Below are 25,958 nucleotides of genomic sequence, written 5' to 3' on the forward strand. Positions count from 1 at the left end.
TATCTGAGTGACTTTATGTCTCATTATTTACAACATTATGACCTCCGGACTAAAGGCCAAAAGAACAGAAAATCGGTTCCCTAACAAGGTTATTACAGAGAAAAAAAAAGACTGATAGTAATACTTGCCCAATTATCTGGAAAGTATTTGTCTACAATCTCTCTCATTTTTGCTTGGTGGGTGTGAAGAATGGAAGGTTCGAAGTAGAGGATCACGTACAGCATGGCAGCTTGGGTCGCCAAGGCCGTGCTGCGGTGCTCAGGCAAGGGGTACGCGGACACCTGCAAAGCACACACAACCCCCGGAGAGGCAGCGGTTGGTGACAGCTGAATATATGCGTGTGTCGGATAAGTGATCAAGTTCAGGGACGCATCTGTCTCCCAACAGGGGGTCCTGGGCCCTGGGAGCAATTCTCAGAGGGCGGCACTGTAAGGACTACGATGTAACCAGGGCCTGCCTTCCTACTGCCAACCACAGGGTTTTCTCTTCCCGCCCTTGCCTCTGCTACGATTTGAAGTCTTTTTCTCAGAAAAACAAAACAAAACAAAACAAAAACTGTTTTAACCCCATGTGTCCTGCTAGTTGTCCACTTCTGTGTCTTTCTACCATAGATGACCTCTCAGAGTTGATGGACCCCACACCCTGCGACCACCCATGGCAACCCTGCGGTCTCTGTTGTATGCTCTACGGCCCCCTCTGCTTCCCCTAAGCTAACACTCACCTTGCTTTGCTATAATTCCTTTAGTTCTCCATCTTCTTCCTTCAGCTACAACCTCATTACGGGCAGGGACCAGGCCTGCCTTCGTCAGTGGTGGACCCCAGCAGCCAGCTCGGAACACGCGCTCAATTACTCTTTCTCGAATGAATGACTGAAAGAATGCATCTTTTTTCCAAATACAGACCAAATGCCATCTTCTCCCTGAAGTCTCTAATTCTGCCCAAATGATTGTCCCTCTTTCCGCTACCATCCCATAGTACAGGCCCCCAAATTTGAAAATTTTTAGCTGCTTTTATTCTTTTGAGGAAGAAGGAAGTAGTAATTGAGGAAGAAAGTGAAATCAATCTTTTAAACTACTAAGATCTTGATAGATTTAATCCCCACCTGGTTGTAAATATCATCAGATCTCAGTCGACCAATGACCATACTGATGAAGGCTTCATTGATAGGTACTCTCTGGAAATAACTCTCAGGATAGTTGGGTGGTCTTTTGGCTCCTGGTTGGCTGGAATAACCTGTACTTCGGAGCAGTTTACAAATATCATCCATATTTGAATCAGCAGAAGATCGAGCGGCACTGAGCCATGTTCACAATGGGAAATAAAGGGCCAGACAAAACGCACATATTAGAAACTCAAAAGGAAAAAAAAAAACGCAGAATTTCATTATCACCTGGCTTTATGTAGTTTCAGATAAGACTTTTGGTCAATTTAGATCCCTAAGAGTCACAATTACATTTTCAAAAAGTCTGTTATAGCATACTTGTAAGATGAGTTCTTATACATATATATAGTTAGTTCTATATTAAAGTCCACAATCCCTTTTCCAAAATCCTTAGGGCTGGACTTGTTTCAGATTACAGCATTTTCCCAATATAAAAAGTTAGTATGGGATATACAATATACTCTAGTAGGGTCTCAATTGGCATTACACGATCAACCCATTAATATTTCTGCAGTAAAATGTACAGTCATGCAAGTGAGATAAATAAGGGCTACCTATATAGCCTTGCATCTGCTCTGATCAGGTTTTGACTCCAGATGATTTCAGGTTAGATCAGCTTTGCTGCCAAAGGACTTAGTATGTGCATGTGTATGTGTGTGTACACATCCATATATTTTTTTCAGAGCTCTTTGGATTTCAGAATTGCAGATAAAGAACGTGAACGAGCACCAACATTTTGTAAGTTAAAAAATCATTTTAAAAGATGATGTCAACTTAGTGGGATATATAATAACTGGTTTCTTGGCAAGGCGCACCTTCTACGGAGAGTTAATCAAAACATCTGTGGCTTTCAGGGTGGTGTGGAGCAGTAATCCCTCAGGGAGACCCAAAGAATCTAAGACTTGAAGATGACCTCCTATCTGATGTAAGAATGTCCTTTCCCACAACTCTGCCTTGTAACTGTTTGCTGTCACTTCAGTAATGGATCCTCACATTCTAATGAATTAGCTGTTGTATCCAGAGGGACAAAGCTGGACTGTCAAAAGTCAAAAGCTGGCCTTGATAAACAATTTTTTTTTTAATTCTTCTTTATGTTAGTTACTGTTTTTGTTTTTCCACTACTTTTGGAAATATGGGCAAGGCCATTCAAAGTTCGTTTAAAAAAACACGGATGTTAAACAGCTCGAACTGCTGTGAATGAATTACGCACGCTGGTGGATACGCGCCTCACGTACTCACGAAGCTGAAGGACACAGGCTGGCTGAGTAGCCTCAGGCGAGTTTCCGGCTGAGGAGGCAGCAGTACCAGCTGTTGCTGAAGATACGATGTCTCCAACAATCCCTCTCGGTTGAGGATCTGCCCCTTTGCCCTATTTATTTTACCCTAATTTCTAAGTTTAAGAACGTTAATTCTAGTCTGTGTATCTTTTCACTCACGTACCTGATTCCTGCTTATCATCTGTTTCTTCCCTGAATCGTGACTATTTCTAACGTTGACCTTGTACCCCGATTTTGACTCATTAATTCAACAAATTGAAACCTGTGTGGTAGATACCGGAATTACAGAGCTTAAAGGTGGCTTCCGATTTAAAGACCTACTTCTTGAAGTCGCAGCTCTATACAGACATACAAAACACACGATCGTGATACGTGCTGTCGTTTGTTTTTGTTTCCACATACATATATGTATGTGTGTGTGTGTGTGTGTGTGTGAATTCATTTCCCACCTAGCCCGGAGGGATACCTTTTCAAAGTCATCAACCTAAAAATGACAACGGAAAACGTATTCGTTTCCCTACATCTGCCCAGGAGTAATATTTAAAAACTTAAAAAAAGGACATTCGTTAGACTTCCAAAATTCCCAAATTTATCTATCTTTAAGGTAAAGAAAATTCAGATTCCTTTTTTTTTTTTTTTGAAAAACTGAGGTACCATCATGGACATGATAATCTATCTCTAATAATCTATAATATATAGGCTCTTTTACATATAACATATAGATTATATGACATATAGTCTATTATGATGATATAAAATGTATTACATAAATAATATGAACACATTATATAAATGTATCATATAAATAATATAAATGATATTGTGATAATATAAAATGTAGAGTAATCGTTACAGTCCTACACTATGTTCAGAAGACATAAGAATCCCATTCTTTTCATTCTAGAGCATATTGCTGCTGCTCGCAGTACAAGTAGTATGGAAACCTACACTGCATTTTGCCAATAGCAGTGCTTTTGGAGGGTGCAGTCCCAGCCCCAGGATACCTGTATCGATAGTAAGAGACCAGCATTCTCTCTCTGACATCTCCTTCGATCTTTTGGTCGATGACCAGCAGCATAACTCCATACAAGTACAGCGCTTCACACTAGGAAGAGAGGAAGAAGGTGGCCAAACTCACAGGAGTATACATTCTGATAGGATGAAGTTGATGACAGTTAATTAAAAAGAATCACTTTGTTCCCTTTCCTCCTAAAAGCTTTATATTACAAGGAGAATGCAGGTTTCCCCAAAGGGTTCTCACCCTCTGTACAGAATGGGCTTTGAAAAGTGTATGTGAAATAAATTTTAATTTGCAGTGATCACCTTTCAGGTGGCCTGTTTTTGATATTTGGCTTGGGACCCCAAATGGAGTCCCTCTAAATCTTTTACTTATTTAACAAACATTTCTTAAACGACTGTTATGTACTAGTTTCTAAGGCTAGATGGCTGGGATGCGAAAGATAAAGATAGGATTGTTACATTGAGGAAGCTCATAATCTCCACATGATTTCTACTCACTTGTAATTCTTTTCAGAGTCTACTACATTCTAAATTCAGATACTGTCAATTGGGAGAAGATAATTGTCAGTTTATTTTGCTTCTCTTTAAAGAAGGGTACTTTGCATGTCTTTGGGACTTACAGGAAAAAAAGTGATGCTAAGCTTGACATTCCTGACTTTCTATTTTAAATGGTTACTATTACTTACTAGAAGTTGTTTTCCATCTTCATTGAGAAGCACAGTTTCTAAAGTTTGCTGAATATAAACACCTTCATTGAGATCATCCAGATATCTAGAAATGAAACCCCAGAGCAAGTTATTCATTCTAATGAAAACCTGAACACCTTTGAAGAAGGAATGTAAAGATTTTTAAAAGATAAGGCAAGATACCAGGCATTCTGGCCTTCAAATAGTCTGTGGCCCTTTGTGCTCTTAAAAATGGACTTGTGAGCTAGAAATCATAGTGATTTAGGGCCACAGGTTGCTAATACTGGATACTCCAAATAAAAGGAATAGCCCCTTGTTTTGATTTATGAATTACAAATATCTTAGGAGTAATGCTATAAAAACATGGAATAGTTAGTTTAAAAGCTGATAAGTAGTGAATTCTTAAAAGAGAATACTGTGTAGTTAGGGATAAGAAGGAAGCTATGGCTTCCAATGCTAAAAAATAAGTTCCTTTCTCTATACTGCTCATATATAAGATACTAAAATATGACCATAAACTACAGGATTGAAAGCTATATGACTTACTACAGAAAACAATTTGATGGTTGCCAGAAGAGAGAGGAATGGGGGAGTGGGAGGGCAAAGCGGGTGAAGGGGAGCGGGAGATACAGGCTTCTAGTTACGGAATGAGTAAATCATGGGAGTGAAAGGTACAGCACAGGGAATGTAACAATGGTAGTGTGATAGCACTGCATGGGACAGATGGTAGCTACACTTGTGAGGAGCACAGCATACAGAGTTATCAAATTGCTAGGTTTTACAACTGATACTAATGAAACATTGTGTGTCAACGATACATCAATGAAAACAAAAAAGAAGAAAGCAAGCCATATGACATAGTACAAACCAAGATTATTATACTACTTCACAAGAACAGGAAAGCATAATAAAACTCTAAAATACTTAAGAGGACAAGTGCCACAGGAGGGAAAAGACAATTATGTATGGGAGGGTTGGGGAGATTGTGCAGTAACTCAAAGATGCATGTTCTCTAGCATGTCCCTTTCCCACTATTTACTATCAGAATCAGCCATTGCTAAATTAATCAATACCTGTTTAAGTCTACAATATATTTATGTACACTCTGAAATGCTAAATAAAATCTGGTCACAATTTCTATGTTGTTTTCACGAAATTCTTCATCTAAATCCTGTAGCTCTGGCTTAGCTTCCAGCTTGCTTTCCCATAATTCTGGACCCTGAGAAGAAAAACACATTTATGTGAAACGGCAATAAAAGCACACTTGTGGGTAACAATTTCTAAACATTTCTAAATAGTCTTTTAAAAATTTGCTCTTATACCTTAAAACGGGTATCAAAACTTGAAAACAGCACAACAGAAAGTAATGAAGATAACAGAAGCCGAGATGCAAAGTCCCTTTGAAAGAAATGAACTGGAACTGGAACCACGATTAGCATGCTTTTAAGTGTGGGATACTTTGTTATGAAATACATTATACCAAAGTTATCTTTTTAAGAGTTTGATTATATTATGTTAGGGCTTCCACATAATACATTTATATTATTTTCAAGTTAGTCTGTTGATATTAAATTTGGTTTAAAAGCTTTACTCTTTAACTCTTTCTCCATAGTTCCTTCACCTTTCAGCATCTCATAGTTCCCAGAGAAAGCATGCTTTTATAGACAATACAGTGGTAAAAATGCTCTGGAGGAAGATTACCTTAAAATAGCTGAAATCAAATATGATATCTCCATATTTCTGTTGATCGGCTCGGTCTCTGTACCTGAACACAGCAGGAATAAACTCAGAAAGCCTCAAAAGTTCAGCAATGATGGCGTTGCCACAGGAAACAATCCTTAGGATTGCCTGGCCACAGAGGTTGTTCTCAGCTAGAAAGTCCAACATGGTGAGGATGATGTACTGTACTCAGTGCCTGGCCAGTAGGAATGTTTCACCGGCTTCAGAGCTGGGGTCTGTAAATCATTAGATGAAACCGGGTCTGCTGATAGATTGGCTGTTCCATTAAAGAACCTGTATCCCAAAAGAAAAGTATAAAAATCTCTATTTTTTAAAGGGAGTGTGTGTGTAACATATACATAAGATTTTTCTCCCAAACTCACTTAAAAAAAATTAAACAACTAAGGGTGCCTGGGTGGCTCAGTCAGTTAAGCATCGGCCTTCAGTTCGGGTCATGATCTCAGGGTCCTGGGATTGAGCCCCGCATCAGGCTCCCTGCTCAGTGGGCAGTCTGCTTCTCCCTCTCCCTTCCCCCCACCAGCTAGTGCCCTCTCTCTCAAATAAATAAATAAAAAAATCTTACAAAAAAAAAAAAAGAAAGAAAGAAAGAGAGAAAGAAAGAAAGAAAGAAAGTTCCAGTATGAGGGGAGGGCATTTATTCTCCATTCTTCTACTTTCCCATGTAAAGGGACTTTGCTAAATGGATACTCTTGGCCTCTTTCTCAATCCTTTATCTACTTCTTCCCATGAGAAAAGACCTGATGTAGCTGATCCCTGAGTTCGGGAGGATCCAGTGAGCACGTGTGCTTCCAATGTGCCCTAAATTGGGCACTTACTATTAAATTTTCCATACAGGAGTTGTTTTATCTTCGCTAACACTTGTTTTACCTTTGGAAAAAGATAACTATGTCTTCAAATCCACTAGAATTAGGCGAGGGAACAACCTTTAAAAATATGTTTCTCATATGTCAAGTATAGGAGGCTGTTGTTATCATGGCTAATACACGCCTGAGAAATACTACTGAGTGACTCTAAAGTAAGGACAAATATTTCATGCTAGGCCACGGAAAAGTTTTGATTAGAAAGGTATCTTGGAATGGTATCATTAAAACTTCTGAAAGTAAGTTTCACACCTAACAAAATTTAGAGTAAAATTGCACCAACTATGTCCTAATTCAAGGAACAAATCAAGAGTGAGTCCAAAGTTTATTTCACCAAGCTGTGACTTTTACAATACAGTATCTTGTACTTCACAGTTGACTTTCATAGCACGATCTTAGAAAAAGGTAATTTTTGCAAAAAACGTTCAAGGCAGTATTCATTCTCCCAAAGCCTTCTTCCAACTCTTTTTCAAATCATTATCTTTGGAGGTGTTCATTTTGTCATCCTCTTTCTTGTATTTCTCTCCTCTAATTGTTAATTCAGCTAGGTCATCGTGGTCAATTTCATGAAGTCTGAATTATTTTTCGGCTTCAAGAAGGCCTGTGTACTTCCCAAAATTTGCACTTGCATTTTGCACTGATACTGTGTTCTATCAATATGACATCAACATTAAGAAGACTGACCAACAAAAATATGAATTCAACCTAATAGACCTTTAGGACACGGCTATCTGAATAAGAAGAACTAATCTTACAAGTGGTCAACTCATTAAAATTTTTATGTCAGTGCCAACTTCTTTGTTCATATCTAATCTTCTAGCTGCAAAGACTCAAACGGTGAACGATGAAATAATGAGGACTTCGCCGCACACAAAACCAGAATGTGGAAAGACTTTTGACAGGAGGAGGCTTCCTGTGCAGTCCTAGCCAAACATTCCCCAACCTTTCTCACATACGTTCAAAGTTCGCTCATGCTGAGCTACCTAGTAAGTTATCTAATACCTGGAAGCTTTGTATAACCCTTAAAGGTTTTCTTTTTTCCTTCTGTATGTCTCTTATTATTGATTCAATACTTAGAAATGTCTTAATTTACTGGGATGCTGTTGACTCTCCAACAAGAATTTCCTCCTTCCTTTTCCTTTCTTCCTATAGAGGAAGCAGATCCTTATTTTCCCACGGCCCCTGAAGCTAGGTTCGACATGTGACTCAATTTCAACCAATGAGATGTTAAGAGGAAGTCTATGATAGACCTTACAGGAAATGTATTCTTTTCCTCTTGCTACAAGGAGAGAAGCATAGCAAGAGAATTTTCTCTCTCTTTCCTCTGGCTATCCCTCTCCTTCTTGCCTTTGAATGTGGTCCAATGAACATGTCTCTCCTGACTTACAAGGTGACAAGCCTAAAAGAAAAACAAAGCCAAAAATCTGCAGACTGTGGTTTGGAAGGAGAGAAAGAATCTAAATTTTCGTTGATGTTATTGACTCACTGATTCAGCTGTGGCACTACTTACCTCTGTAATCCCTGTCAAATGAACTATTTTTATGGTTTATCTACTGCTAGTTGGCTTTTGGACTCTTTACAGGTGGAAGCATTCCTACTGATATAGATTCATTCATTCAACAAATATGTACCCAGTGCCTACTATGTGTCAAGCACTCTTTCAGGACCCGAGGATACTGCAGCGAACAAAACTAAGCTCTTGCTCTCATAAAGGCTGCATACTACAAGGAGTGGGGGACAGATAATAAATAAATGCATTATGTATCAGGCTGTGATCACTGCTGTGAAGAAAAAGCATGATAAAGAGATGGAGTGTGTGCTGTTTTACATAGTTTGTGAAAACCTCTCTGATAAGATATTTGAACAGGGACCAGAAGGAAGTGAGGAAGCAAGCAGTAAGGGTATTTGAGTGTGGTCAGCAGCCCCTAGGACAATCCCTGATGACCTCCATCTCCTTGTTCATCCCCTGTGTAGGCCCCTTTCCTTGAGTGATACTTACTGACCTCTAAGGAACAGAATAAGGCTGATGTGAAAGATATTACTTCTGAGATTAGATCACAAAATACGGTGACTTCTAGCTGGGGCACCCTCCCTAGCTTGTTTGTTCTGGAGGATGGAAGCTGTCATGTGAGAGAGCCCTGAGATGAGAGAGTGAGAGACCTGCCAACAACCACTTGAATGAGCTTGAAAATGGAACCCCCTCAACCCCAGTTGAGCCTTCACATAAGACAACAGCTTCTATTCACAGTCAGACTACAACCTCCCAAGAGCCCCTGAGCCAAAGGCACCTAGCTAAGCCACATCACGGATGCCTGACCACGGACACTATAAGCCAATAGATGTTTTTTTGTCTTAAGCCACTAGGTTTTGGGGTAGTTTGTTATTTTACAATCACGGAGAAGAGCATTCCAGGCAGGGTTTACAAGTAAATGCAAAAGCCCCAGGGCAGCAACATGCTAAATGTGCTTAAGGAATAGCCAAGTGGCTGATACGGCTGGTGCAGAGTGAACAAGGGATAGAAGTGCAGATCACAGGAAGAGGATGGGGTTGGTCCAAGAGCAGGGACTGCTGAGAAGCCACTACAGTTGTCTAGAACTCTGTCTCATGAGGGTATCCTTTAGTACACATTAAGGCATAAATTATTAACAACTCCTTTCGTTTTCTCATGATGTTTACTTGTTAAGCCACATTGATCTCTAGTAGGCTGAATTTCAGATAATTTCATTCCATTTTTTTAAAAGTGAACTCCACCCCCAACGTGGGGCTCAAACTCACCCCGAGTTCAACAACCACATTCTCTACTGTCTGAGCCAGCCAGGCACCCCAATTTCATTTCATTTTTTTGCACTGAAATGGTCTGGCTGGGAACATGAGACAAGGAAAGGGGGGAAATAATGGCAAATGGGGGAAAAAAAAGTCACTTAAGTCCTCTGAAGACCCAGGTCTAAGCAGGATGAAACTCCAGACACAACTGCAAGGTGTGTCACTGCTACGAGATTTTGGATCCCAATATAGGATAGACACTGGGACCACGGAGAAAATATCTTAAAGCAAAATAACATTACCTGCCTTTCCCCCCTTCCCTCCTCCACCAAAAAAGAAAAAGGATGAACAGATAAACTCAGCACCTATATACAGTCGGGTTAGCTTAGACCTGGGATAGTGACATAAGTCAAGACTTTTGTGTTTACCTCTTATTTTAATCCTTAAAGCCTTACATTGTAGGTAACATTCAAAATATTATTTGGTTAGAGTATTTGATAGATACCCCATTATTGGTTGAAAAACTTGCCCTAAAGAACAGAATCTAAGAACCAACATTAAAGATGTCTAATCATGTTGCAGCAATCTCAGAATCAGGTGGCTTTATAGAAGGTGCCAAGACTTAGTTGAGATTTTAAAAAATCACTCTAGAATGAGGTGCTGATAAACACTGTAGACGAACCTATATTAAATCTTCCATTTAGTGTTTCTCTTGGTGCTAGAAATGAAGAAAATTCATAAAGATCAGTTTTTCTCAATACAGATGATTTTACTACCTGGCATGAAATGAAACCAGAGATCCACTCAATTTCCTACTTTTCTTTTACAAGGTACCCCAAAAAGTAGCTGTAACTTATTTTAAAGAATTTGGTATGGCTGTGGTTTTCAGTTTGGAAAATAATCCTAGACAAAAGACAACATGTTTCAAGAATGCAGCATGGCATCATCATACCAATTACCCAATAAGTACAGAACTGAAATCTGAAGGAAATTAAATTGTCCTGGGACAAACCACTGTGTGCCCTACTCAGAGGACAAAAGAAGACAGGTCTATTTTTACCCTTTCATAAAACCTCAGTTCCATAAAGAAGGAAGCACTGGTCTCCACTTATCCATTATCAGCAACAAAATGTAATGCTTGTTGGTCAAGATAAAAGTGACCGACAACTCTCTTCCAAAAAAGTTCTGAAAGAACCCTGATCACTCTAGTCCTATTCATAAACCCTGGAAAAGACAGGAGATGGAAAAATGGAAGGTATTCCCGGTTGTGGGCAGAGGCAGTAAGACCTCTCCCTCCCTTCGCATGACCCCATCACCTATGTTGGGGGAAACTCCGTGCACTTGGATCTGGAGACCCGGCTCCATTACGGGCTCTGTGACTTGGTTTATGTTTTCAGTCGTGCCCATAAACCAGTCAGGACCCTCGGAACTATTTTCCGAAAGGCAAAGAACTTTGGCACCAGCATGACACAGGTGAGGGAATTCAGGTGCACAGAGGAACCATGACTTGCTCAAACTCAGCCGACGGCAGAACTAGAATTCAAACCCGGGTTCATCATACTATAAAAGCCCTCGCCAACTGCTCCGTTTTCTTGAGAGTAAATGGAGAAATAACACTGTCTACCCAGCACGGCTCCTGGAAATGTGGAACGACCAGATGCGGGCCAAGCAGCCGAATACCACTTCCCCAAGCGCCCAGACAGCGTGGAAAATCATTTCCACCTAAATGGAGATGGGAGAGCCTGGACTGCAGCCCTGCCCCTGGAGGCCCTCAGTCCTCCAAACCGGGCTCCCCATCCAGACGCACCCCACGCCACAGACGCCCCTTCGGCCCTCGCGGCCCGGCCCAGGGATTGGGGAGGGGCAGAGGGACGGAACGAAGAGCGCATCCCGCCCCAACTCACCAGTCACCCGGGCCGCACCAGGGCGCACGTGTGCGGCCGGCGATCCCGGGCGAGGTCGGCACTCGGGTCCCCACCCTTCCCTCTCCGCACGGGTACCCTTCTATCTGCAGCCCCCGATCGCCAGCCGGCGGGACCCCGGCTTCCGCCTCTGGCTCCCCTGGCGGTCACATGACCAGAGGGGCGGAGAGCGGGGCGGGGCGTCATGTGACCGCTTGCGGGCGACGGCTGATGACGTCCGAGCCCGCGCTCGCAGCTTCAGCGCCTGGAGAAGGGAGTTGAGGAAGGAGTCGGGGTCCGGTTGTGGGCCGTCCGGGTGCAGCCAGACCGACCTGCGTCGGACATCCAGGTAAGGCAGAAGCGGGGAGTGGCGACGGCGAGGGTGGCGGGAGGTGTCGCCTCCCTCTCGGACGCTCCGCGGGTGCCCTGAGCTGGGGTCTGTCCGCCTGGGCTGTGGTCCTGGCTCTTGCACGTCGAGCAGTGAGGGTTGGACAGGCTGCCTCCCTCCCTGCGACGCCATCTCTCCATCCTTAGATCCGAGTGGGGAAGAGTTCACGAATTCTTGTTGCAGATTAATCTGGTTTGAGCTGTCTTTAAAAGCAGGGCCTCGAGCAGGGCGTTCAAATAAGCTCTCTGGGCCCCAATTTTCCTTTTCTTTTCTATAAATGGTGGTGAACCTTAGCGATAATGAGAATGAAGGTCCCGGGCCGCAGTTTATGGCGCTCTGGGGGGAGGACCTGGGAAAGGTGGTTGCTGTTATCGTTGTGACTTTCCTCAGTTCTTTATTGACCGCCTGTTTTGTATGAGGAGCTGTTTCCTGTGCTGTAGAACGTGTCGGAGTTCGAGTTTCAGCTGCTCGCAGGGTGAAGGAGTGACAGCCATGTGAACAAATAGTTGTGATGAATTTTACTGAGTTTCATAAAAAAGTGTATGTGTGTGTTTGGGGGAGAGGGAGGGACAGTAGTAGCATGAGGGAGGGAACAAGCAATTGCTTGTATGGATAAGAGAAGGTTTCATAAAGAAAGATGTATCCTTCTTGAAAAAGGAGATAACAGCTCTGCCTGGACTTGTATAGCCCCATGATTTGAAGGACATTCAGCATAACGTCTATAAATTGTTTGCTGTTTGCCTACCACTGTGCTGTGCAGAAAGATGAGAGAGGGAGACAGTAATAACTGGTCCTGCTTGAAGCCAATCTTATACCTGCTCTGTTCTGAACATGTGTGTCTGTCTTTCCGCTTCCCCCAGTCATATGTTGAAATCCTAGTACCAGTGTGATGGTATTAGGAAGTGGGGCCTTTGAGAGGTGCTTAGGTCATGAGGGTGGAGCCCTCCAGAATGGAATTAGTGCCTTTGTAAAAGAGGCCCCTGAGAGCTCCCTTGCACCTTCTACTGTGCGAAGACAAGGAGTGAGAAGGCACGGGGCCTAGGAACCAGGAAGAAGGCCTTCACCAGAAAGCGACCCTGCTCGCACCTTGATCTTGGACCTCCCAGCCTCCAGAACTGTGAGAGATAAATCTCTGTTGTTTATAAGCTACCCAATCTGGTATTTTGTTACAGCAGCCAGAATGGCCTAAGACAAAGCCTGTTGGGAGAGGCAAAATAACATTCTTGGGAACAACTCAGGAAACCTTGTTTTAAACTTTCTTGGAAACCATAGGTACAGGGAACAAAGAGATTATTGTTACTGGGGAAGGCTACAAGAGGAGGTTGATTTAAACCCAAGGTTTCTCAACCACTGCATGATTGACATTTTGGGCCAGATGATTCTTTGGGGGAGGGGGTGTCCTGTGAATTATGTACTTAGCTGTACTTAGTGGGAGAAAGAGGGAAAAGTGTGTTTACTCCATGTATTCCCTTTGCTTCTCAATCTGAATCTTTTCCCTGGAAATACTCCAGAATTACAGAAGGAAGTTTTCCCCAGGTCTCTGCAAATGCAGAGTTTTATTAGAGTAATGTGAATTTTGCGTGCACATAATAAAGATAGCTACTATGTGGTAGACACTCTCCACTTAGCCTGGATTATATTATTCCTTATATTCATCATGTGTTTTGTCAGCTCCAACTGCTATTAAAAAATAGTGTAGACTGGTGGCTTAAACAACAGGAATTTATTTTCACAGTTTTGGAGACTAGAAGTCAGAGATTGGGGTGCTAGCATGGTTGGATACTGATAAGGGCCCTCTTTCTGGCTCTCAGTCAACCCCCTTCTTGCTATGTCCTCACTTGGTGGAGAGAGAGAACTGGGGTGTCTCTTCCTTTTCTAATAAGGACAGTAATCCCTTCCTGAGGGCTCTACCCTCAGGGCATCTAAACCTAATTATCTCCCAAAGGCCTCCTCTCCAAATACCATCACAATGGGGGTTGGGGGTTAGGCTCTCCACATAAAATTTGGGGAGAGATGCAATTATCTCAGTGTTCTCTATACTTGTTTGATTCTAAGAATCACCCGGGGACAATTCATAAAAATACAGGTTTCCTCAGAGTGTCCACCAGGGACTCTGGTTCAGTAGGTCTGAGATAGTACCTATATATAAATCTGTATTTTTAATAAGCATTTCAACTGATTCTTATTTTTTTTTAAAGATTTTATTTATCCATTTGACAGAGAGAGAGACAGCCAGAGAGAGAGGGAACACAAGCGGGGGGAGTGGGAGAGGAAGAAACAGGCTCCCAGCAGAGGAGCCTGATGTGGGGCTCGATTCCAGAATGCTGGGATCACGCCCTGAGCCAAAGGCAGATGCTTAATGACTGAGCCACCCAGGCGCCCCTCAACTGATTCTTAAAATCAGACAAGTTTTAGAAATCTGCATTTAATTTATCCTCAATAATGCTGTGAGATAGATACGATTATTTCCTTTTTACACAAAAGCAGACTGAAGATAGAGAAGGTAAGCAACTTAGCCAGGGTTGTGCAATTTAATTGGCATGGATGGGACAGAATTTCCAAGCATCTCTGTCCAGTGTCCATTCTCTCAAGGACTACTCCATATTGTTGCTTACAGTGTTATAATGATGAAGTTGATGTTAATATTTGCTTCCACTTTTAAAGATTTATATGCTGGGCATTATTCTGGGTGTTTTATTATACATATTATATATTCTCCTTCAGTTCTCACAGTAATCCTTGAGGTAGGCACTGGAGGATTCCAATTTTAGGAAGGGAAAAATGAAACACCGAGAGGTTAAATAATTTGCCTGAAGTCATTCAGTTACTAAAGTGGCAAGATCAGGCTTTGAACTCAGATAGTCTGGTTCTAGAAGCTGCATGCTTGACCCTTACTCCATATCGCCCCCATATTTTACTCTGTAATGTAGAGAAATTCTGCTTTTACTCACAGTTTGGGATCTAACCGAGTCTGTAAATCTGTTAGAACCCAGAGGACAGTCAGGAATATATACAATATGCGTATATAATATATGTTTTTTATTTATATATTTAGTTTTCAGATTTCAATATGCATATGTCAGGTATGTTAAAAATTACAGGTTTTGAAGTTCTCCCTATTAAAGTATTTTATTATTTCTATTTTCAGTTTTTAGAAAGATGCATCATAAAAGTAGTCTACTTTTTCTAACCCCTTTATGTTTTAGGTTTTTAAGAACTGTGCTGTTACTGAATTCTTCAAAGAACCAAGGAATGTTTTGAGAGAGGATATTTTCCCTCCTGTGAAAAATGAAGACACTTAGCTTCCCTGTATATTGAGTGCATCTGCATTTGGTGACCCAGATGACAGCACAATGCTTTGGTTTCCCCTCCAGGGATATAGAATGTATATAATAGTGTGGCACTTGTGGGCTATTAGATACATTCATATGGATGTTTACAACAGTGTTATTATCCTATGCAGTTATTATTCTGACTCCTAAATCTTATTTCATTGTGTTTGAAAACTTAGGTAATAACTTCAAGATGCCCGGACGTTCCAGTTCAAGTTCAGGTTCAACTGGTTTTATATCCTTCAGTGGTATAGAATCTGCTCTCTCCTCTTTGAAAAACTTCCAGTCCTGTATCAGCTCTGGAATGGACACAGCTTCTAGTGTTGCCTTGGATCTCGTGGAAACTCAGAGTAAGTAACAAAACTTACTTCTTTTGTGTCTACTTTGGGATGACCGTGTATGGAGACATTACTCTAGGGATGTGAGATTTTGCTCACCTTTCAAGTGTTCTTGGGACAGTGATTTAATCCCTCGGGGCATTGATTTTCTCATCTTGTTCTACATATCACGTAACGATGTACTGAGGATGAAATGAGCTTGACTCATTCATGTGTCTTCGGTAGTTACGTGCCGGTAGAAATTGCACTAGAAATTTACAGGCTAAAACATGAAGGTTCCTGATCTCAGCGAGCATACAATCTAAAGTATGTGACATTTATGAACTGTAAGGTATGCAAATGCATTAATATAAATTTATAATGTTATTTTTGCAATAGTTTAACTCTGTTCATGCTTGATTACTGGGTAGACAGACTAAACTTATGATAGGGGTACGGGCAAAGGATGGTCTCTACCAAAATAGGAACATTCAGCTTTGATGAATGTTATCAACAGTTTTTGATCAGAAGGTTTGGAAAGGTGTTAATTTGCTTTCTCTGGATTAGGGTTGTTTTTATTTTATATTATATATGGAGGCAGGGGAGCAACAGTATTTTTGTGTCGTTTTTAATTTCACCGGTTTTCAGTGATTTGATTATGATGTGTCTTTGTGATTTTGTTTGTTCTGTCTAGTATTGTTTAAGTTTTGTGAATTTGTAGGCCTATGGTTTTGATCAAATTTAGAAAAATTTCTGCCACTATTTTATTTTATTTTTTAAATTTATTTTGAGAGAGGGAGCATGTGTACAAGCAGGGGGAGGGGCAGAGGGAGAGCTTGAATCTCAAGCAGACTCCATGCTGAGCAGAGAGCCCTACACAGGGCTTGTTCCCACGAACCTGAGATCATGACCTGACCCAAGATCAAGAGTCGGTTACTTAACCAACTGAGCCACCCAGGCGCCCCGCCCCCATTTCTTCAGGATAGCTTTTTAGTCCCTCCCCTCCCCTCTTCTGGGACTCAAATTATATGTATATTGGGCAGCTTGATAACATCCTGTAAGTCACTGAGGCTTGGTTGATTTTTTTTTTTTTTTCAGGTCTTTTTTTCTCTCTGGCTTCCATTTTAGTGTTGTCTGTTGCTATGTCTTCAGGTTCATTGGTCTGGTCTTCTGCAGTCTCTGTTGTTAATTTTGTGCATTGAATTTTAAATTTCAGATACTGAATTTTTCAACTCTAGACACAAAGAATTGAATGGAATTTTCTGTCTTCTATTTCTCTTATGTTCATGTTTTCCTCTATATTCTTGAGTATATGGAGCATATTTATAATAGCTGTTTTAATATCCTCGTCTGCTAATTCTGTCATTCCTGTCACTGCTTCTTCACATGGACATCGTGTGTATTATGTTGTTGAGTGTTTGGATTTTGTCGTCTTCCAATAAAGAATTACGGCATTTGTTTTGGCAGGCATCAAAGTCATTTGTGGACTAGGCTCATCCTTTCCAGGCTTGTTGTTAAACTTTGTTAGTGCGGGTCAAGTTAGTGTTGATTTATTTTAGTGCCAATTTAGCCAGGTTACAATGCTTGGCCTTTCTGCTTCTCTGTTGATTGCCCAGAGGGTTCAGTGAGATAGCTCCACTCTGCTGGTTGGAATCCGAAGGTCTTCCAGTGCTGTGTGAATTCTGGAAATTTTTCACTTTACAGCTCCCAGCAGTTGTTCCTCAGTGGTTTAGGATTGCGGAGGTCTCTGGAGATCTCTAGAGTACTTTCTCTGCAGTAGCTCCCTCCGGGTGCTCTGTCTTGGAAACCTCTGTTGTCTTAGCTTCCCCGAACTCCAGTCTCTTGTCTCCTTGGTCCTTCAAGACTTTTGTTCTCTGCTTGGCTTCCTCCACCCTTGTGCAGAGAGGCAGACAACTGTAGAACTTACCTAACTTGTTTGTCCCTCTCTGTGGGGCTCACGGTTCTGCTCTGCCTGTTGTCCCACTGTCTAAAGCAGTTGTCTCATATATTTTGTCCAGCTTTCTAGTCCTCACTGCAGAATGGCCAATTCCATACCAGTTGTTCATTCATGGCCAGCAGCCGAAGGCACCCGTAATTTTTAGTGGGTAGCCTTGCAATGTCTTAACCCTTCCGAGCCTTGATCTGTAGTCTATTTTTGGATCTTTGGCTTTGGCTTTGGTAGGTGACCCGGATAAAGGTCATAATAAAATCTTCAACCATAAGAGAGAAGAGCTGGAACACAAACCTGTTGACTGTGTTCTTGGACAGCAGTGAATGGATTGGGAGAAATTACAGTACAGAAGAGCATGCGGAAAAGTCCATGAATCATCTTCATAGCAGAACTATTCCCTTTTCCTCTTAGCCTTGTAAGATTAGCACCCTTTCTGTTTACCTTTTGGGTTCTCCAATTTCATCACAAATTAAAATGAGCTTTGTTAGAAGAGGTGGTAGTGATCACTTAGGTATCATTTTGTCACTTTGTACTGTATATCTCTTGTTGCTATAGTATTAAATTGTTGGTAAAGGGGATTCTTGTTCCCAAGCACTTGGAAGGGAGTGATGTGTATTGTTGTGGTTGCATATTCCTATACCAGGTTGCTGTCCCTATTCAACTTCTAGCTCATTTGAAATGATCACCTTTCCCTGTATTATGTTATAATGTGTGGTGTCCAGGCAATAGACTCTTACTGCCAGCATGTCTATTTTTTCCTCTAGATGTGTTGGTATTCTGGGAATACTTTCTTATTTACCTAATTGCAAAATGAAATTTGTTGTATTAGGAGATTTTTCAGGAAGCTGGGGCTTATTTTTCAGATTTTTAAATTTATTACATACTTTTCTGCTTTCTGAGGCAGAAGTACTGACTTAGTTTACCAAAATTGTTGTTGTGATTATCATCTTTAAGCAATTAAATTTTCATAAGCCCTTTAAATTTAGTTAAATAAAATTGAGGAATGGTCCCGTTCTAAAATGTTAATGTACCTCTGGTTGTAGCCTCTCCTTAAGCCTCTATGCCAGTCAAGGAAAGGTTTGAAAAGAACAGTTTTGTCAGAAATTCATCCTCTTTTAGGCAGTTGCGCTTAAAATGTTAGAATTAAATAGTTGGTCTTTTTTTGTTTATTTATTTATTTTTAAGATTTTATTTATTTATTTGACAGAGAGGGAGACAGCCAGCGAGAGAGGGAACACGCAGGGGGAGTGGGAGAGGAAGAAGCAGGCTCCCAGCGGAGCAGGGAGCCCGATGTGGGGCTCAGTCCCAGGACCCTGGGATCACGCCCTGGGCCGAAGGCAGACGCTTAACAACTGAGCCACCCAGGTGCCCCTGGTCTCTGTATATTTAAAGTAATATTTTTAAAGTATAAATTCAAAACTAATCAATAGAGCAAAACTTTGAACTTCTTTTATATACTTATGCCACCTGTATTCATGTCTGTGATGTTGCCTGTCATGCTAGAGGCTTGGGTTTGCAAGGCTGGCTTTTCAGAGTTGATTTTTTTTCCCTCTTAAGTGATAGGTTTGCAGTTTGTGACACAGAATAAGGGATGGCACTTAATTGTGATGATGTGGAGGTGGCCATACTGATCTCTTGATCCAGTTTTTGTTTTTGTTTTGTTTTTCTTTACTTCAAATATGTAACTCTTTAATTTTGAATAAATAGATACTTATTAAAATTCAGAGGGTTTTTTTTTTTTTCCAAATAAGGGCATACTATAAAGCTGAATTCAAAGATTTTTTTTGAATTTATTTAAGGTGGGAAGGGATAGAGGAAGAAGGAGAAGCAGGCTTCCTGCTGAGCGGGAAGCGGGATGTGGGCCTCAGTCCCAGGACCCTGAGATCAAGAGATCAAGACCTGAGCTGAAGGCAGGTGCTTAACAGACTGAGCTATCCAGGCGCCCCTATAAAGCTGAATTTAAAGAAATGAAAACTTGTAGATAAATTATGGTACTGCTCTTACTGAACCTTAGGTGTTTTAGGTTGCTATTAGATAAATAAGTTCTCTCTAAGACCTAAATAGAAGATAAACAGTTTAGCAAGGCTTCATCAGATCTACTTTTCTCCTGATTAGTTTGTAACATAATTGCACAGAGTAGATAGATATATACAGTGGACTTTTCTGTGGCATCTGTTATCATTAGGGTAGATGATTCTTAATTTAAAAAAATCACCAATATTCAGGGCGCCTGGTGGCTCAGTTGGTTAAGCATCCAGCTCTTGATCTCGTCTCAGGTCATGATCTTGGGGTCCTGTGATCCAGCCCCGTGCCAGGCTCTGCACTCAGTGGGGAGTCTGCTTGAGGATTGTCTCTCCCCTTCTCCCACTGCCCCTCCCCCAGCTTGTGTGCCTGCTCTCCCTCCCTCTCTCTCTCAAATAAATAAATAAATAATAAATGTTTTAAAAAAGAAATATCTTGGGGCGCCTGGGTGGCTCAGTCGGTTGAGCTTCGGCTCAGGTCATGATCTCATGGTCCTGGGATCAAGTCCCACATTGGGCTTCCAGCTCAGTGAGGAGCCTGCTTCCCCCTCTCCCTCTGCTCGTGTGCTCTCTCTCTCACTCTGTCTCTCAAATAAAATCTTTAAAAAAATAATAAAAAGAGAAATATCTTTAAAAATCACCATTCTACCTCCTTGGCGTTACATGTGTTCCCAGATGAGTCCCACCCCCACTTAAGATACAGTAACATGCCATATCCTGATATCCTGAAACCAGTTAATGTTTTTCTTTATTTCATGGGGGTTTTTTGCATTCGTGTTGTGTTTTGCTTTGTTAATGTGTCTGGTCTTCCCTTTGAACCTAGTCTCCTGGGGCAGAGACCTCAGCGATGAGCTCATCTCACATTTTCAGAGGCTTGATGTTCATCAGGTTTTGAATGTGTATAAATTAGTTAATAAGTGTCTTTGAAGCCTCTTTCTCCAAATAGAGATATTTGAATCCACTATATAGAAAATTAAGTTGTCGGGGCACCTGGGTGGCACAGCGGTTAAGCGTCTGCCTTCGGCTCAGGGCGTGATCCCGGCATTATGGGATCGAACCCCACATCAGGCTCCTCCACTATGAGCCTGCTTCTTCCTCTCCCACTCCCCCTGCTTGTGTTCCCTCTCTCACTGGCTGTCTCTATCTCTGTCGAATAAATAAATAAAATCTTTAAAAAAAAAAGAAAAGAAAAGAAAATTAAGTTGTCTTCCAAAATTAGAAATTGAGCACTTCTGTTAATTTGTAAATGTAATTTTTTAAGGACTTTGCATTTAATTTTTGTGTTAGAGCTCATTAATCCAGTGGTTCTCAAACCTGAGGGTGCATGAGAGCTACTTAGAGGGCTTGTTAAAACACAGACTGCGGGACCCCACCCCCAGAGTGTCAGTAGGTCCGATGAGCCCAAAACTTTGCAATTCTGACAAGTTACCGGGTGATGCTGATGTTGGTGCTGCTGATCCACCACCACCAGACCTTGAGAAGCCTGGTCTAATCCTCACTTCCTATTTGGCAGGAAACATACACCACTAGGTGGCACCAGAATACCTCTTATGAGGTAGCCACGGGGTCTCAGGGACCGCTGTTGCCTGCAGACTTCAGGATTGTGCAAAAGAACAGTCGCTAAATTGTTGAAATTTTGTAGCCTAGAGCCTGAGTTATTCCATATAGCTAAGAAAAGAAACATATGTTGACCGTATCTGTATCAGACCAGAGAAACTATAAGCCTATTAAGGTTACATTTTAAGATGAACTCTTCCAGGAATGAGGAATAACCAACCCCGTATCTCCACTACCTTTGTTTTCAATTACTAGAGATAGATGTAGACCCTGTCACAAGAAAGAAATAAACACTGCAGCTTTATTATTTATTATCCTAAGTTACTGGATCTTGATTTTGTTGATCACATTTAAAAACCACTCTAAAAAGGTTTACACATTCTGTCCACATAAATAGGTCATTTTGTCCTTCTACAGGGCTAGTTGTGTTTGGAACAGTTTTAGGAGGTTAAAAGGTGGGAAATGTGCTTTTCTTTCCTATTGGCTTCCTCAGGCAGAAAGTTGAGTAGTTTCCTTTTTAAGAGCTGGGGAGAGGAAACTTTGGGCAGTTGTTTGCCTTGCCTCACCTCTTGTGGCTGTTCATTCTCACCCCATAAATTTCCAGCCATCCCAGCACCTCCAGATTTTCTTTCTTCCACTGACTGTAACAACCTGAAAGTTGGCATGGTTTCTCCACATGATGGAATGTGTGGAAATCATTGCTTGCTCTGCTCTCCTGTTTGCTAGGCTCTCCTGTTCACAATGGGATGTCACTTTCTGAAATAGTGAATGAGTCATATTTTAGTTTTTGAAACCGAGTATGTATAGTATCTGAATACCGCCTGGGTTTCTAGACTCGAGAATAACCTTTCTGTTGCTTCTATTTTTTTATATTCGGAGCAAAGGCATGAGTTAGGTTTTAGTGACCTAATAGGGTATGAAAATGACTAATACAGAAAAAACTGAGTTGGAATCACTCGATCAGATTTTAAAATTAGACTAGCATTTTATCATGTATCTTTGATCATTGGAAAGAATTAAGGCTAGTTTAATGTTAGGCAAAGATGACAACTCAAGGCAGATTTTAGGACTGATTTTGAAACATCAGTTTCCTTTTTAGAAAATAAAATTTTTTCTGGTGGTAAGCTGAAAGGAGCTTTTATTAGGTTGGTGATTAACAGTTGAAATCAGTTTGGTTATTTTAGAGAGGGTTGTTATTTTCATTCAGGCCTAGATCTCCTCTCTGTACTTTACAAGTGAAATTATATATTTGTGTTTTACATAAATGTAAAGTGTTATTTATATATTGCAGCACTGTCCAATAAAAATATAGTGTGAGCCACATGTACAATTTAAATTTTTCTGTCATCCTTGTTACAAAAGGTAAGAAAGAGAATTTAATTTTAGTGATACTTTATTTAATCCCATATATCTAAAATATGATTTCAACGTGTAATCGGTATAAAAATTGAGTTATTTTTACTTTTTTTTTTTTTTTTTTGTATGCAAGTTCAGAATCCTTCAGTCCATCTCAGTCTGGACCAGCCATGTTTCATATGCTTAATAGCCACATGTGGCAGATGGCTGCCAAAATAGACAGCTGCAGGCATCAGAGGAGAGCAAGAATCTGTAAGGGTGGTTACATCAACTAGTTTTGCAGCTTTTTAGTAGTTTTGGTGACTGTTCAAATTAAACCAGTTGGCAAAACGAGATAATACCATTTATTGATTTTTTTTTTTTTTTTTGTACTTGTCACTCCCCTACCACTGGTATGATTGGTATTTTAAGTTTTCCCCCAGATTGTTTAACCAGCTTAAAATTACCTCTGGGGATCCTATTAATATTTGATGCTGTCTGAAATGTCATATGCTGATTTGACTCCATTCCTACAGTACTTTGATATTTTGTAGCTAATGCGGTAAATTAGTTTCTTATGGTATTGGGCAAGCCAGAAAGGTCAAGCCTCTTAACTTCAGCAGCCAGAATACTCTAGTTGCTGTAAACAATTAAGCCTGTCAGCAATTGACCTTGGAAATGCTAATTTGCTTGTCCCTGGGTGCTGCTTCCAGGGGCAGGCTTTCTCTCTCTGGGGATGGGAGTTAAAAATTCGAGTTTGGAGAAGTACTAGATAGAGCACTGGGCCTAGCTCCACCGTCACCTGCTTTTTGCTTCGTTTTTGCCTGTGACCAAGTTACAAGAGGAGTGTTGCTAGCGAGAATTTCTTTGAAGGCCTTGTAGAATTATGTCTAGACTGACATGGAGAGGGGAGCTTCGTTGACCTTTGGTCCTCCCCTTCCCCTTCATTCTGAGGCACCATTTGCCATAATGATGGTTGATTAAGAATGATTTCATCAGTTTCATTGTATTTCTTAAATTTATTGAAAAAGGATCTGGAAGGCAACTTTAATCAACCTCTTTGGTTTTGTATTTATTACTGCTGTTGTAGTGTCAGATCCAGAAGAAGATAGCTGAAAAAGCAAAGGAGAAATAAGTGTTAGTTGGAAAAGTTACCCCCAGTGAGAAGTTACAGGCAGTATTCAGTAGCTAGAGGAGGTGGAGAGAGAATACTTATCAAATCCAGAATTACTGTCTCTAAACTGATGGTGGCAGCAGCAGTGGCTTTTCCTTTAAGACAAAGATTTAGGTTTCCTTTTCTTTGGGGCAGTGCTCAGGCAAAGTGATTTTCTCCCTTGACTGTACAATGCTGATTCAAAACAGTTATTTGAGTTTGGTTGGTTTTCATTTTTCTTAGGTAATTGTTAACACTTTATGTTGATCAATTATTTATTGGCCCATGCCCTCAAGAAGCTAATAATTGAGTTAGCAGATAAGACAAATATATGTAAAGATAAGGAGAACTTCATAGTAGTAAATGATTTGTTCTAAATGAGATTATGAGCCTATCTGTCCCATTCATGACTTTTTACATTATGACCTAGCAGCCTGATTTTTATATCCAGTAGGCATAAGTCTTTTGTAGACTATTCTTATTAGGCAACTTAATAATAGCGGACACAGTGCTTTCTGTGTGCCGGCCATGCTCTAAATGCCGTATGGGTATTTTTTCATTTAATCTTTGCAACAATGCTATAGGGTAGGTAGATAACATAATTAATTACTGTTCAACATATGAGTACACTGAGCCTTGAGGTTGACCAAGGACTAATACCATTCTCTGAAAGGGTTACTTTATCATAATAACCTATTTCAGATTGGAAATACACATTTTAATTATTTACTCCTTGTATATTCTCAACCCATTGTTCTTGTGTGACTTTCCCCTTGTCAATTGTGCTAAGCTTTGAGATAAGTCCTCTTATCTACTCGAATATTGCCTATGCCCGTGCTCATTGTAGAGACAGCCCTTTTGCTGTGCTGTCTCCATTGTACCCGAACATGAGAGTTCCTCATTAAAACAATTTGTCGAGTCCATTCTCATTATGGACTTAGAAGGTTCCCTTGCTGAGCTTACCAAAAAAAGTTTTGCCTAGGATTGTATTTATAAATCTTGATGACCATGAATTGTCTCTAGATCATTCTCGTTTGATCATGTCTCGGGCCATGACCAAAGCATTTGGCATTTACTCTCTGCAAATAGTAGCTATTAATTTCTGTGCCCATTTTAAACCAAAGAGCATAGTTTACAAGAATGTTCATGATGTCACCGGCTACACCCCTCTTTATACTTGGTATACGCCAGTCAGAGAGACTGGATTTAGTTCCACCAGTATGTGCCTCCTTGCCTGTGTTCACATAACTTCCTCTTCGTGTTGACTGCTTAGAAGGCACCTACTCATCTTTCAGGGGCAAGCTTAAGTATTCTCTTTTGTCTGCAGATATTCTTCTCCCACCCAGCCCAAACTGATCTCTTCTTTGGTTTCTCTGTGTTGGCCAAGCATTCATCCATCAAAACAATAGAGCACTTCTTTGCATTTAATTGTTTATAAAGTCTGTATTCCTACCACTAGATATGGGAATTTGAAAAAGTCAGTTAAGAACATCCTGTTTCCCCATCAACTTTTGGCTTTCTGTGTTTCAGCTACTGGGTTCTACCATAAACAGTAAATGAATGGGTGTTGACCAGTAGCAGGCTATACTTTCCCGACCCCTGGTCTTCACAACAGTCATTCTGTGATAGTCTCTTTTCATATATATGAAGTGAAGAATGGGTTAAATTTTACACTAGCAAAACACAGAAGTGATTGTGGAGAGGACAGCAGAAATGTTCTTGCAAATAACTTTTTTTTTCCCTGACTAATTCGTGAAATTACTGGTAGGAAATAATTTCTAATTTCACATAAAAGAGCATAATGTGAGCCCTGACAGCTTCTGTATCAAGCTTCTATATCTATGTCATGTGAAAATTCTTACTTGGAAAGTTTTTTGGGTCCTGCATGTCCATATCAAAGTGCATGTACCTAATTATATTTTATTTTTCTCCTTTCCAAGAGCCATTTATGTTTTTTGAAGTTAGTCCCCACAAATATTTACTAAGTACCTATTATCTGACAAACACTATGCTAGAAATACAAAGATAGGAAGATGCCCTCATCAGACTTCTAGACCCTGTTACGGATATTTCCTTTCTTAATAATCCCATGAAAGTGAAGTAGACATTTGACAGATGAGAGAGCTGAAGCTCAGGGGCGTTAAGGGATGTGCCTCAAGTCACAAAGTTTAGTTTGACTGGATGGTACTCAAATCAAGACAGCTTCTGCTGTGTGTACCTGTGCATGGGTGCGCACGTGCACACACTCATTCGTGCGTAGGTCCTCGTGTCCTCCGCCAGTCCTGACTGCCTTTATAGGTATTAGGTTTGGTGCCATGAATAAAGAATCCCTCAGTATGAGATGCAGTTATACTGTAATGAAGTTTATTTCAGCAATTTAGTGTTTATCACCATAAATTCACCTTTATGGGATTTTACTCACGCTAACCTAGTTTCTTTTTAATCCCTCCCAGTTAAAATCACTCGTCTCTGACGTCCATTAGCTGTTCTATCCT

General features: G+C 40.7%; 2 protein-coding genes and 1 long non-coding RNA gene across 7 annotated transcripts in view; 2 read left to right on the forward strand and 1 right to left on the reverse strand.

Annotated features, from left to right (window-relative positions):
- Window positions 1-3,450, forward strand: part of LOC103661625 — a 47,519-nt gene extending 44,069 nt beyond the window's left edge. The window contains exon 6 of the long non-coding RNA XR_005833650.1: window positions 2,017-3,450. This is a non-coding gene — a long non-coding RNA (uncharacterized LOC103661625). The remainder of the gene's footprint in view (window positions 1-2,016) is intronic.
- Window positions 1-11,550, reverse strand: part of WASHC5 (WASH complex subunit 5) — a 59,169-nt gene extending 47,619 nt beyond the window's left edge. For 2 of the 4 annotated variants that reach the window (XM_008689337.2, XM_040625756.1), the window contains exons 1-7: window positions 11,413-11,547; window positions 5,847-6,158; window positions 5,219-5,364; window positions 4,146-4,230; window positions 3,444-3,544; window positions 1,103-1,295; window positions 129-281 (exon numbers count right to left, since the gene is read on the reverse strand). In XM_008689337.2, the coding sequence (XP_008687559.2) occupies window positions 129-281; window positions 1,103-1,295; window positions 3,444-3,544; window positions 4,146-4,230; window positions 5,219-5,364; window positions 5,847-6,032 (864 nt within the window). In that variant the 5' untranslated portion in view covers window positions 6,033-6,158; window positions 11,413-11,547. Of the gene's footprint in view, window positions 1-128; window positions 282-1,102; window positions 1,296-3,443; window positions 3,545-4,145; window positions 4,231-5,218; window positions 5,365-5,846; window positions 6,160-11,412 lie in introns of those variants that run through there. The other 2 variants (XM_040625757.1, XM_040625755.1) reach the window with 2 other exon arrangements.
- A 65-nt stretch (window positions 11,551-11,615) lies between these two features.
- Window positions 11,616-25,958, forward strand: part of NSMCE2 (NSE2 (MMS21) homolog, SMC5-SMC6 complex SUMO ligase) — a 209,063-nt gene continuing 194,720 nt past the window's right edge. Inside the window, exons 1-2 of one of the 2 annotated variants that reach the window (XM_008689338.2) lie at window positions 11,616-11,758; window positions 15,309-15,479. In XM_008689338.2, coding sequence (XP_008687560.1) covers window positions 15,323-15,479 — 157 coding nt within the window. In that variant the 5' untranslated portion in view covers window positions 11,616-11,758; window positions 15,309-15,322. The remainder of the gene's footprint in view (window positions 11,759-15,308; window positions 15,480-25,958) is intronic. The other variant, XM_008689339.2, reaches the window with a different exon arrangement.

The sequence above is a fragment of the Ursus maritimus genome, unplaced genomic scaffold (assembly GCF_017311325.1).
Source record: "Ursus maritimus isolate PB19 unplaced genomic scaffold, ASM1731132v1 scaffold_9, whole genome shotgun sequence".
NCBI classification, from domain to species: domain Eukaryota; kingdom Metazoa; phylum Chordata; class Mammalia; order Carnivora; family Ursidae; genus Ursus; species Ursus maritimus.